Genomic DNA, 14313 nt, shown 5'->3' on the forward strand with positions numbered 1-14313 from the left:
CCCCAGTTTACCGGATAATACCCCTACTAAAGAGCAGGTTTTCAGTCATAAACAACTTAAACAATTTTAATTCTATCATAAACAATGACTATTCAAGTAATGCAACATGCCAACATTACAGAAAATATGAAGGGCTAATCTTTTTCTAGTGCATAGTCTTTTCATGCAAGTGAATGTTATCTTTATGTTTGTACTTTATGTGTGTATATTTTGTACTCTACATGACCTATTTTCATTTACAATTAGGAAGCTCTCAAAACCTGTTCTCAAGAGCAGGTTTCCAGTTAGGAACAACTTAAACCTCTCCTGCTCTCAAAACCTGTTCTCAAGAGCAGGTTTCAAGCTAATTTCACTATTCAATTAGCTTTTTTCCCAGAAATAAATATACGAATTCAAAGAAAGGAGTGATAAGATCCTATATGAGATGGTTAAACGGATTCATTTAATAGTTACTAAACAGTATAAGACAGCTCAGTCTATATACTTTCATAACTTAAGCACTTCTTAAAGCATCATCCATACTATGTATGTAAACCTCTGATTAGAAACCATCGAATTTACGAGATCAAAGTCTACAAAAAGATGCAATAAGAGGTGGATATGCCACATAAACCAATCAAATCAACCCTACACACCATTACCAAAACATACCAATCAAAACCCATCTTTTACAAATCCTAGCTAAATCAAACACAAAACCAAAACCCCAACTTCAAAAACCAACAATACCATCAAAGAAATACAAAAAGATTCAACCTTTACATACGACACCAAACAATTCGCTGCCTTCTTGCGCTCAAGAAAAAACACATTGGTAAACACAAAACACACGATTAAATCTAATCAAATCGAATTAAAGATCGGAGAGAGTGCTTACGAGTCGGATGATTCGGGTTGATTACTCATAGTGGTGTTTGATTTAATCGATTGAGCAAAGATGTTTAGATAAAACATAATACAATACGATGAAGAGGCTTAACGTATATCGTAGACTCTGCTCCTAAATGCAAATAGTCTGCTCCTGAGTGCACATTTAATCTGTACCTGTGAGAATATCCGACTCCTGTGAGAGTAAACTGTTTTTCTTAACAAATTCCTGGACATTAGGAGCTGAGGATAGTTTTTCTAGGTACAATTGAAGATCCCCCCATCTTCTGCAATTAGAAGCAACCAGGAGACAATCATTCATTAAACTATAATCTGCATAAGATAGATATCAGGCTACACAATGCCACAATAGGGATGGATCATAGACATATCTAGTCATTCAATGAGAAGAATATCTGGCAACACAAACTTGCCTAGTAAATGATCGTCCGAACTATTGTACTTGTATGTATGCGGAAAAATTGATGTGTTTGGCTGAAAGATGAAAACACATACAAATAGGAATTAATTAGCTAATGATCAATTTAAGATAGTCGGATTACAACTACGATGATGTAACTAAAAACACAAACGAATATAAGGAATTAATTAGCTAATGATCAATTTAAGATAGTCGGATTACGACAACTACGATGATGTAACTAAAAACACATGCAGGGAAAGAACAATAAACTGAACATAATAGAACTTACAGGGTTTTTTTGGGCTTTATAGGGTGAGTCATCTATCAATAGTGTGTTAGTTTCATTAAGATCCCCAATAACCTTTCTAAGCTCAGGATCCTCCCAGAGTTTTTTAATTTCCTTTAGGAACAAAGGTTTATGATTATTCCCCGCGACTTTGAGACCTGTATTAGTACAATGTTCCTGATCCTGCAAAAACAATTTGCAACATATTTTCGGGATGATAAATCTGAATAGCTTGAGATTACAAATATCCTGGAAAAAAAAATGGAGGAAACAAACATGTAAACAACCTACCCATTGAAAAGCCAACTTTGACTTGTAATTATTTCCGAAAACATAGTCAATAACTGGATCCAAATTACGCCTACAGTAATGTTGTAAACAAATTAAAAAGTTAAATACATAAGTGTATATTCCATAGACATGAAAATATCCAAATTACAAGGGAAGGGTGGACGCATACTTTAATCTCGATGACCATACGCCTACGTTAAATCTCTCAAAGCAGAATTTCAGAAAATCATCAACGTGAGGCCTCTTAAAAACTAACAAAAAAGGGTAGCTAAGTTAAAATCAGCACATCAAAAAGTTGATTTGACTTGATTAGAAAAGTTTACATATAATTTTTACCTGCTTTATTTTTCAGTATCTTGTATTGCTTAGATGTACGTGAGGACGTCACCACATTTTCTGGAACGATATCAGCAAGAATGCCATTTATATCAAGGATGAGAGTTTTTTTGAAATAGCTTGAATCATCTACAGACTTTGACCGTTTCCTTTTTTGCTCTATCAGGATTTCGTTTTGCTCTCTCTTCCTTCGGCCTCTTTCAGCGTCATCCTGTTTGTTCGATTCATCAAGCAGGGTTCCTTGCTTTTGAATCCGAGATGATCGTCTGAGATAATGTGCAACCACAGAATGTTTATGTTTGACAGTCTCCGGAGGCTCCTTTGTATTCATGGGTTCATCCTTAGTCCCCTCAGGCTGTTCAGGCCCCATTGTATTCTTGAGTTTCCCCGCAGTCCCCTCAGTCTCCACTTCATTTTTGTCCACAGGCCCCTCAGGCTGTTCAGTCCCCAGTGTATTCTTGAGTTGCTTTGCAGTCTCCTCAAGCTCCATAACACTCTCCACAGGCTCCTTAGGCTTATCCAGATTTTGATGAACAGACATCTCCCCACGTTGTTCAGGCCCCAATACATTCACGGGTTGCTCCGCAGATGGCTCCGCAATTTGAGGATGAACAGTTACAATGTTCGAAGTTTTTGGAGTGGAACTTAGGTTAATCAGCAGAGCTTCTGGCTCTGTGTATCTGCAGGCATCCTTCATTGAAAGAGCTTCAATTAACCTCCAGTCATCTCTATCATCTATTCCCTGTTGATGTTACAAGGAACAAACTAGAAATTAAATTAATATTTTCTAAAGGACAATAGATTGCTACTTATGTAATATGAATTTACCAAATATTGAGTTTTCAAGTCTTCAACAAGACCAAAATCATTGATTTCCGAGAGGTAATCACCCTCCAAGGATCCCTCTAGTGCCTGTCTTGCTTGCCCGATTACATGCGCAAGCATGACACCTGCATAGCTTAAAATATAAAAAATTAGTCAAGAAGGAATATTACACACACATGGGGCTTTAATTTGCCTAAACTCACCCTCACAAGCTTTCTGAAAAAGTGGCGTGTGGTGTCCATGGTCAAGTTGAGAACAAAGACCACATTTATTGATCTAAAAAACATATAAAAAAACCTTAGACATATTAGGAAAGCCTTACTTATCACGAGAGAGAGAGGGAGAGAGGGAGAGAGAGAGAGCGAGAGAGAGGAGAGAGAGAGAGGAAAGCTGATACTTACGTCTTCGGAGTTCAGTTCATCAAGCTTCAATTTCCATATTTCTTTCTTCCTCCTAATCACCGGGTATTTATCTGCCGGTACTAGAGCTGACTTAAGTTTCATGTCCTCGAGAACCAACTTCGGAATTTTATCATAAATGAGTGCCTAACACAGTCAGGAACACAATCAAACTTGATAAATGAAAAAACATTGAAAGTTGTATATTTGTGCAATCATAGCATGGTAATACTCTAGAAAAACATAAGAGCACGCACAAAAAAGAATACCTGAAAAACAGTACTGCAAGCACTAAATGTCCGAGTGTTCTTCTTAACAGCCTCATAAATTCTGTCAAGTATTGCTTGAGCCCAATTAATTGATTCAAATGTGGACGCGTCAACGCAATACTTGTAGTTCCCACTCCTGATGTATGCATTTTCGCTAGATGGAAGGAAAATCTGATCAACCACAAACAAGCGAACAAGCTGCTTGTATTGGGGTGCTTTGTAACATGGGGGTGTTAGAAATATATTGGTGTTTGGCTAAATCTTTTACGTTCAGATATCATCACCCGAATTTGTGGTTCTTTTACGTTCAGATATATTCCTTGTATAACAATTGTGGTGGGGGAAATCTGGGGTTGTAAGGAATATGGGGTGTTTCCTTAAAAACTGGGGTGTGCTGAATATTGGGTGTTTCTGATTGAACACCCATATTCATTACACCCCGAGTATTTAGGTAAACACCCCCCATTTTATACTACGAGACTGCTAGTATAAATAGTAGCGAACTACTCGTAAGTAAGGGGTTTTGGTCTGGTTATTAACATGGTTCAAATAATTATGACAGGGACATCGACATGGATTTGTCTAAAGAACTCAAGCATAATGAATCTAATGTACAAGATGCACAGCCGCATGATGTACAAGATGCACAGCCGCATGTGGAAAAGTTAGCTACTTTAGTAGGACAGCTAATAAGCATCAAAAAAATATTTCAGACACATGATTCTACCATACAATCAGAAGCTGATGTACTTGATGCTCAACATGAGGAGGCTGTTTCTCTTAAAAGAGAACTCTTTAAAGATTCCCAGATTTACAAACTATTGGGAGTGAAGGAGGGGAGTGGCTGCTCCGCTGCCCTCATTCAATTATTTTGTGATTTTTTTGATCAAGAAAGAGGTATCTTCAAGATCAAAGAGGGAATAGAAATCAGTTTTTGTGCACACCGGGTTGCAGATTCACTATCAATCAACCATACCGGTAAGCCAATCAGGGAATTTGAGATGCAGGGGAAGGATAAAATGATGCGGCTTCCACCTTTTGTGGATAGTTTAAAACAGTTGTATGTTTCTAAGAATGAGAAAAAGGAGAAAAAAGATAGAAACGACAAGGAGAAGCACAAAAACAGGATTAAGAAGGAATTGAGTTGTCACTCCTTGATAGAGATTTTGAGGCGCATGCCTGTGGAAACGGATGAACAGAAAGACCAATACAAGCAGCTTGTTCGCTTGTTTGTGGTTGACCAGATTTTCCTTCCATCTAGCGAAAAAGCATACATCAGGAGTGAGAACTACAAGTATTGCGTTGACGCGTCCACATTTGAATCAATTAATTGGGCTCAAGCAATACTTGACAGAATTTATAAGGCTGTTAAGAAGAACACTCGGACATTTAGTGCTTGCAGTACTGTTTTTCAGGTATTCTTTTTTGTGCGTGCTCTTATGTTTTTCTAGAATATTACCATGCTATGATTGCACAAATATACAACTTTCAATGTTTTTTCATTTATCAAGTTTGATTGTGTTCCTGACTGTGTTAGGCACTCATTTATGATAAAATTCCGAAGTTGGTTCTCGAGGACATGAAACTTAAGTCAGCTCTAGTACCGGCAGATAAATACCCGGTGATTAGGAGGAAGAAAGAAATATGGAAATTGAAGCTTGATGAACTGAACTTCGAAGACGTAAGTATCAGCTTTCCTCTCTCTCTTGTGATAAGTAAGGCTTTCCTAATATGTCTAAGGTTTTTTTATATGTTTTTTAGATCAATAAATGTGGTCTTTGTTCTCAACTTGACCATGGACTTGACCATGGCCACCACACGCCACTTTTTCAGAAAGCTTGTGAGGGTGAGTTTAGGCAAATTAAAGCCCCATGTGTGTGTAATATTCCTTCTTGACTAATTTTTTATATTTTAAGCTATGCAGGTGTCATGCTTGCACATGTAATCGGGCAAGCAAGACAGGTACTAGAGGGATCCTTGGAGGGTGATTACCTCTCGGAAATCAATGATTTTGGTCTTGTTGAAGACTTGAAAACTCAATATTTGGTAAATTCATATTACATAAGTAGCAATCTATTGTCCTTTAGAAAATATTAATTTAATTTCTAGTTTGTTCCTTGTAACATCAACAGGGAATAGATGATAGAGATGACTGGAGGTTAATTGAAGCTCTTTCAATGAAGGATGCCTGCAGATACACAGAGCCAGAAGCTCTGCTGATTAACCTAAGTTCCACTCCAAAAACTTCGAACATTGTAACTGTTCATCCTCAAATTGCGGAGCCATCTGCGGAGCAACCCGTGAATGTATTGGGGCCTGAACAACGTGGGGAGATGTATGTTCATCAAAATCTGGATAAGCCTAAGGAGCCTGTGGAGAGTGTAATGGAGCTTGAGGAGACTGCAAAGCAACTCAAGAATACACTGGGGACTAAACAGCCTGAGGGGCCTGTGGACAAAAATGAAGTGGAGACTGAGGGGACTGCGGGGAAACTCAAGAATACAATGGGGCCTGAACAGCCTGAGGGGACTAAGGATGAACCCATGAATACAAAGGAGCCTCCGGAGACTGTCAAACATAAACATTCTGTGGTTGCACATTATATCAGACGATCATCTCGGATTCAAAAGCAAGGAACCCTGACATTAAATTCATAATAAAACTTAAATCTCGACAAACCTATCAAGAAAATATTAGATTCGTACAAGTATATCTCCCTCAAAATACAAATTCTTCAGCTGCAACAACTGAAGAGGGTTGTACATATATTTGGTGAGTTCTTAATTGGTCTATGAATGCAAAGTTCTGTTTTTTTTTATTTCATTTGCTTGTAATCATTCTTAATAATGTTGTCTGCATATTCTATATTTGAACTATGCAGTAGACAGATCCAAAAATCAATTAAAAGTTCGGAAACAAGAAATTAAATTAAAAAACCTAAAAAACAGAAATATACCAACAGGTACTTTAGGTTGAACAACAGCAATCTTGAACAAATCATTCAGCTCCTTCTCTCTAGCCTTCTCCTCATCTTTCTTTTTCTGCAAACCCAAAAAACATCAAAATCGAACATCCAATAAAATCTCTCCCTCCATCTTCTCTCTCTCTCTCTCTGTCTCCCTTCTCATATTCTCTCTTTCTCTCTCCCTCTCTCTCCCCTATCTCTCTGTATCTCTCTCACATAAGCATCTATACAATTTTCAATAAAGCCTCCACCTTTATGAACAATCAAACAGAAATATCAACACACACACACGAATACATAAAATTCTGAAAAAAGATAGTACCTTTGCAGCGAGTTTGGAAGGATCAGGCTTAGGAATAGCAGAAGCTTCAATAGATTTAACATATTTCTGAACATTTTTACTCTTATTCTTATTCTTCAATCCAAATGTCTTATCTTCAACTGATTTTTGCTTCTTTGCAATATCTTGTTTCGATGCTTTCGGTGCTGATTTCGGAGGCATTTTCGTGCTTCGATTCGACGATTATTTTCTCGATTTAAATTAAATTAGGGTTTAGTCAAGTGTGTTTCTCCTGTGTGTATTGAATATTGATTGATGTATCTCTAATTTGGGGATATATGAGAGAGAAGAGAGTGTGAGTAACGAGGAGAGTTGTTTTTGGACATATAGTAGTGGACGGGCCGGAGAAAGCCCGAAATTTTTTTAGCGGGCTTAATTGTCGTGACACTTTTTTCGGCCCAGATCATTTCTTTCACCAAATTGATCAGGCAACACAGACCAGGAATAAATACTACTCCCGTCCCTTACACTTATTTATACTAGCATAAATCTGGTGCGATACACGGTTTTCATTAATATTTTAAATTTTTATTTATCAAGTTATATTATATTTTTAAAATATTTATATAAATATATAATGATTATAAATTTATAATAAAAATAATAGAATAACATGTGGTCGTAATTTAGTAGAATAAATAGACTATTTCTAGTATTTTAACAATTTAGTAGTTTAGCATTTATATATTTTAATAATAGGATAAGTTGTATTCGTAGTTTAGTAGGATAAGTATAGTATATTTAGTAGTAGTTTAATAATTTAGTAGTTTATTAGATATATAACACTATTTATCTATTTTTGTAATAATCAAAATTAGGGAATTATCGTTGAACCAAATTATCTCTATTCCGGCTATTATAATATAGTATAGATTTGGGTAAGACTTTTTGACACGTATTTTAAAATGTATATAAAATATAATTTTGTTAACCTTTTTTATAATTTTTTTCTAAATAAAAATTTAAATATTCAATTTATATTCACAAAAAAAATGTAAAAATAAGTTACATAACTATATTTTTAATTATGTGTCAAACACTCTCTCAAAAATGTAAATAAAACAAGGAAAATGTTATATCCAGCGCAGCTTTTTTATTTCCAGAGCAAAAGACATTTGTAAAGACTAAAATGCCCCTCTGAATGTACATCAATAATCCTAATAAAAATTAATGCGAGAATAATTCAGTCTTTTCAGAGTACTTTTGCTCTGGAAATTAAAATCCTGCTCTGGATTTAACATTTCCCTAAAATAATTAAAAAGCATGGAGAGAGTATTTATTTAGCGACCAGTATTAATATAAATTTTTTTAAATAAAATAAATCATTTGGTTATATACTTATATTTTGTAATTAGGGTAATAAAAATATGACTTGATTCACGTGAAAATAGTGAAAATAATTATATAAAAATAATTAGACGTTTTCACAGTAAGAACTTGATTCAAGTGAGAAAAGTATGTATTGGCATTGAATAAAGAAAATCATCTGATATTTAATTTGGAGTTTTTCAAAATAAACAAGTCAAAGCATTTACAACCAGCTAGGTTGTTACATCTTTTGTAGGTTTTGTCTGCATATATGGCTAGATGGGCTTCTCAAAATATGATCACTTTATTCACATGGCTCATCAGTAATATGCATGTTAATCAATCGTAGAGGGGCGAATACAGTTAAATAATCAAATCGAGATAACAAACACAATTGAAACAACAGTTTTTATAATTGATGTATAAAAACTGATTATAATACTCTCTTAAAAGATGAACAGATATCCTTGAGAGTTGTTGGTTATGTGAATAATATAACAATATTCGTAATGCCTAGTTAAACCTAACATATGCTTATATACTGCACAGTTACACAATCAATAAAGAATTCTATTAAAATACAATAAGGAATCCTACAACATATCCATCTACTGATTGCTACAATAAGTAAAGTTTTACACCGACATATTTCTGCAAATATTTCCTCCTTTAATATCTTCTGATTTTAGGCTCGACAGATACTGATGTGAGTAAATCCTGATGACAAAAGCTTATCAGCAAATACTGATGGTAAATGTTGATAACATCACATTCATCAAATATCGATATCAAATGTTGATCAATAAACTCTGATAGTTTAAATACTGATATCATCAAATTCTTCTAACAATCTCCCCCAAGTTGTGCATTAAGTAAATATGTACAAGTTCCTAATTGATGATGTCAAAACTATCTAAACGCAGAAATATAAACAAGTAAACTATCTTACAGTCAGTGCTTTCAGATTTTAACTTCAGTCTTGAACTCTACTAAATCCAAAAGCATCATCAAAATATTTCTTGAGTATATTTGCTTCAAGAACATTTAAATACATCTTCATCCTCTATTTGATATCCTTGAGCTCTTATGTAGATTCATCGTTCTTATAGATAGCAGCTCTGAGATCATGTAGATTAGATCTTCCAAGTGGCAAGTCATCCAGTTCCAAGAAACCAACTTTCTTTCCATCAGGGTTGAAAGTGATAACTTTACACCTATAGACATGATCACTTTGGCTCCTTCAATAAGTATATTGTTGTGCAATATAGGCCTGTACATAACAAGACTAAGTTATATTGGCAGCCCTAAAGTCTAGTTGTATGATAATCTATATTTGTATTTTGTAATTGTATTTCTTGAGTCTGTAAAAGTGTTTAATAAATTAGACTTGGAGATTTTTCTGTGAACAACCTTCAAGCTAAGGAACAAACTCTGGAAGAAGATCAATTCCTGATCATGCCTTAGAGAGAAGTATAGCATGTTGGATTTGAATAAAATTATTCTAGGAAAAATGTTATAAGTCAGATATCAAAAAGTCACAGATCAAAGGATATCGAGAAGTATGTCGAAAAGTCCAAAATGACTTATTGAGAAGTCTCAAGAGATATCGATAAGTCAACCTACATATAGAGATCTCAGATATCAACAAGTCAAAATGTCTATGTAGGGAACTGAAGATATCGACAAGACATTTCTTCATGTAGAGATCTAGAGATATCGACAAGTCAAAAATCCTCATGTAGAGAACTCAAGATGCCGACAAGTAAAAAGTCTATAACAAGAACTAGAGATGTCGACAAACTATTCTACATGTCGAGAACTAGAGACCTCGAAAGTCAGTTATATATGTCAAAAACTCGAGATATCGATAAGTCATTTCACTTATCGATGTGTCACTTCTCTACAGAACAAAAGGAGACCTTGACAACCTATCTCATAATTCAGAATGCAGACAAGTTCAAGATTCAAGATTATCATCCAACAAACAATTCATTCACCGAATTGGAAAGACTACAAAAATAGCTTGAAGAATACAAGATCAAGGGTCGGGATTCACCGGACAAAGGATCGCCACAAACCTACAAGAATCTGTACATATTCGCTAACACCAGAAAAAAAATAGACAAGATAGCTTTATATACTATCTTAGTACATTTAAGTGCAAGTTTTTTAATCATGTGATGTTGGTCTATAAAGTATGCACGGGTCCTTAGTTTAGAAACATATCTAACAAGTGGTATCAGAGCAAAATCTGAAAGTATATAGCTAAAGACCTTGGAAGAATGAGTGCTAAAAAATTAAACAGTATCAAGATACCTATCTTTGATAAGATTAACAACACGCTTTGGAATAAGAAAATAAAGTTGTTATAAGGATGGCCAACCCTATGTACATTTAGATTCTCAAGAATGGAACCTTAATTTCTATGGAAAGGGTTCCTGAATCTACAGATGGATACATGGTCATACTTGCACATTTTGCACCTAAAGATCCCTTAACCTACACAGAGCCTGAAAAAGAAAAGGTTTCACCGGATAGCATCTTACAGCTCATATTGATTGAGTCTCTTGATAATGTGATGTACAATAATATTATTAATTGTGAGTCTGCTAAATAGATCTAGGGGAAAATAGAAATACTGTGTGAGGGAACAGAAGAGATTAGATCTAATCAAAGAAGGATCTTGGTGTCACAGTATGAGGGTTTTATGGCTAAACCTAAGAAAAGTATAACTAAAGTTTTTGAAAGGTTTAATAAGCTAATAAACGATTTGCAGCTTCATGACAAGTATTATGAAGCTGAAGAGGTTAACCTTAAATTCTTGCTCACCCTTCCTGATCATTTGGAACAAAAGATATCTGCTATTAGAGAAGGAAAAGATTTAAGCAGAATAACTCTGGAATTATTGTATGATATCTTGAAGACCTATGAGCTGAAAATATTATATAGAAAGTCTTTGAAAGCTGGTCAAGGGCATATTGTTGAAGGATCAAGTGCCTTGGTAGCCAATGACAGCAAAACATCTGAAGATGAACTAGAAGCTCAAACACCAGTTGTTTAAGTTGTTGAGCAGAAAAATAAAGAACCACATAAGTGAGTCATATTAGATTTAGAGGAAGATGAATTCTACACCCTTGATGAGTTGTATGAGATGGACCAGTCAATGGCTTACATTGAAAGAAAATTCTCTAACATAAGGGTTAAAAATCCAAAGAACTTCAAGAGAAAGGGTCAGGCATCCAACAACAACAACAATGGAATTGAAAAACTCAGTTCAATTTAGTTGGCAAAAGTGGCTACAAGTCAGGGTCTGTTGACAGATCAAAGATAAGGTGTTATAACTGTGATAAACTAAGTCACTTTGTCACTGAATGTAGAAATCCAAAGAAAGTGAAGAAATATAAAGCATATTTGGAGTTGGAAGCAAAGTATGAATCACTCTTGAGAAAGCAACAGGGAAAGGCTTATATTGCAGAAGGCAAAAGCTGGGATGATACAGATGATGAGGATGACTGTGAAGAATATGGAAATTATTTTCTCATGGATGTAGAGCAAGGAGAATCATCTGCATCCAAATCAGAGGTACCTATTCTAACCACAATTGAATTAAATGTCACTCAATATAAAAAAAACTGTTGAGAAAATGAGTGTAGAGATGTTTCATATCTACACAAACATGATGGCGGCTATTAAGGAAGTGAGTAGGCTGTCAAAAATCAATGAGAAGCTTGAGATTGAAAAACAGGAGCTAGAACTACAGCTTGTTGGTCTTGAAATAGTCAAACAAGAAAATGAGTAACTCAAGAACAAGTTGAAGTGTGATAGAGAAGTAGAGGCAATGTTGAGAGAAAAAATTGAGAAAAATAATTTGAAGCTCAAATCATTCAAGAATGCATCTCATTTGATTGGTCAGTATCATGAGAAAAACAAACCATATGCTAACATAGCTATTGGTTTGGACTATGAGGCCTTGAACTCTCACAAGAAAATTGAAGTTGACAAAGGGAAATAAATTGAGAACCAAGATGTTCCTGTGATGCTAAAAAGAGTAAATGCACCTTTGTTTGAAGCTTGTGAAGCAAATTTCAGTGAAGTGGAGTTGGAAATCAAGTAAGAAATTGCAGATGAAGACAAAAAGAAAAACAACAAAAATGGAAAAATAGGTATAAACAAGAGCAACAATTATGCCTATGTTGCAGATGCTTAAAAGAAGCAATGTTATAAATATGGCTCAGCAAATCACCTAACTCACCTTTGTAGAAAGACTGTTAATGAGCCAAAAGTTGGAGCATGCAAGTACAATGAGGCACTGGTTGAAGATTCATATTCCTTCTGTGATAAGTTTGATTGCATTCCTTGCAAAATGAAGGTTATGACAAACTGTCATAAGTTGAGAAAAGATCACAAGAAAGTCAATATTGGATCTGAGATTAAAAAGGGAAATGTTGATCAAACTATGAATGTTATTCTTTTTGAAAATTTAAATTCTACTTCTGCAACTTTCAATGGAAAAGAAGAAAGTACCCAACACTGCTTGGGTAGCTAAACACACTTAATCCTCATTGTTTGAAGGGAAGAAGAATAAATTCATATGGATCATTGACAGTGGATGTTCCAGACATATGACAGGTGATAGAACCCAACTATCACAGTTTGAGGAGATGGCTGACCCATTGGTGACTTTTGGAGACAATAACAAAAGGTTCATAATGGGATTTGGCAAGTTAGTTTCTGGAAATATTGTCATTGATAATGTAGCATTAATTGCTGATCTTAAAGTAAATCTTCTCAGTGTTAGTCAGTTTACAGACAAAGGTTTTAAAGTAATATTTGACAAAGAAGATTGTTAAATTACTAGTAAGAAAACTGGTGAAGTCGCTCTAAAAGGATCAAGGAAATGAAGCATGTTTTTTGCAGACTTGATATCAAAAAACAATGATGGAATATGTTGCTTCTACACTTAGGCATCCAGTGAGCAAAACAAACTTTGGCAGAAGAAACTCTTTCACTTGAATTACAAAGAAATCAACACCTTGGTGAAAAATGAATTAGTGAGAGACATTTCAACTCTAGAATTTGCTCAAGATGAAGTTTGTGAGGCCTGTCAAAAAGGCAAAATGAAGAGGTCCAATCACAAGAGCAAGACTGTAAATTCAATAAGTGCCCAATTGCAGCTTATTCATATGGATCTGTTTGGACCAGTTAATGTCTTATTTATGTCCAGAAAGAAATATGCATTGGTGATGGTGGATGACTACTCGAGATACACTTGAGTGAAATTTATGCATTAAAAGGATGAAACTCCACATATCATCACTGAACATATAAATAAAGTTGAAAAGCATAATGAGGATCAAAGTTGTGTTAAAAGATTGAGAAGTGATAATGGCACAGAATTCAGGAGTGCAACTTTAAGTGAATTCTGCAAAGACAAAGGCATTGTTCAAGAGTTCTCAGCTACAAGAACACCTCGGTAAAATGGTGTGGGTTGAAAGGAAAAAAAGAACTCTAGTTGAAGCTGCAAGAACAATGCTGCAAGATGTCAATTTGCCAATAACTTTTTGGGAAGAAGCTTTCAACACTGCATGCTACACTTAAAACAGATAATTTATCAACAAAATCCTTGGCAAGTCACCCTACTCAATTCTGTCAAAAAGAAAGCCTAGTGTAAAATATCTGCATGTGTTTGGAAGCAAATGTTTTGTGCTCAAAGACAACTCTGATTATGTTGGAAAATTTGACTTTAAAGTATTTAAAGCTATTTTTCTGGGATATTCATTGGAAAGAACTGTCTACAGAGTTTATGTGTTAGAGCAAAAGAAAATTATGAAAAGGACATATGTGACCTTTGATGATGACAAGTGTCCAGGATTTGAATTCCTTCATAAAAATGAAGCTGAAGCCCTAAAATTTGAAAATCTAATTATTGACAGTGATTCTGAAGATGAAGTTGAGATTTACATAAACAATAGAGTGGAGGAATAATCAAATGAACCAGTAAATT

The 14313-nt window shown here is 34.9% G+C and overlaps 2 protein-coding genes across 4 annotated transcripts; both read right to left on the reverse strand.

The window, feature by feature from the left end:
* Nucleotides 1-400: 400 nt before the first annotated feature.
* On the reverse strand, nt 401-4162 carry LOC141664889 (uncharacterized). The gene is made up of 11 exons (XM_074470846.1): nt 4082-4162; nt 3697-3951; nt 3431-3574; nt 3233-3305; nt 3033-3154; nt 2205-2946; nt 2038-2119; nt 1869-1938; nt 1581-1760; nt 1302-1362; nt 401-1200 (listed from the first exon to the last, which is right to left on the reverse strand). The coding sequence occupies exons 1-11, from the start codon at nt 4160-4162 to the stop codon at nt 1034-1036; spliced, it is 1977 nt and encodes a 658-aa protein (XP_074326947.1). The 3' UTR covers nt 401-1033.
* A 2123-nt stretch (nt 4163-6285) lies between these two features.
* Nucleotides 6286-7318, reverse strand: LOC141668411 (zinc finger CCCH domain-containing protein 11-like). Of its 3 annotated transcripts, none has more exons than XM_074475297.1 (3): nt 6984-7317; nt 6653-6737; nt 6286-6335 (listed from the first exon to the last, which is right to left on the reverse strand). In XM_074475297.1, exons 1-3 carry the CDS (start codon nt 7161-7163, stop codon nt 6301-6303), a joined length of 300 nt encoding a protein of 99 aa, XP_074331398.1. In that variant the 5' UTR covers nt 7164-7317; the 3' UTR covers nt 6286-6300. The 3 variants fall into 3 exon arrangements, with proteins under 3 accessions (XP_074331398.1, XP_074331397.1, XP_074331396.1); XM_074475296.1 differs by having other exon boundaries at nt 6305-6375; nt 6984-7318; XM_074475295.1 differs by lacking the exon at nt 6286-6335 and having other exon boundaries at nt 6386-6737.
* Between the last annotated feature and the right edge of the window lie 6995 nt (nt 7319-14313).

The sequence above is a fragment of the Apium graveolens genome, chromosome 6 (genome assembly GCF_009905375.1).
Source record: "Apium graveolens cultivar Ventura chromosome 6, ASM990537v1, whole genome shotgun sequence".
Lineage (NCBI taxonomy): Eukaryota > Viridiplantae > Streptophyta > Magnoliopsida > Apiales > Apiaceae > Apium > Apium graveolens.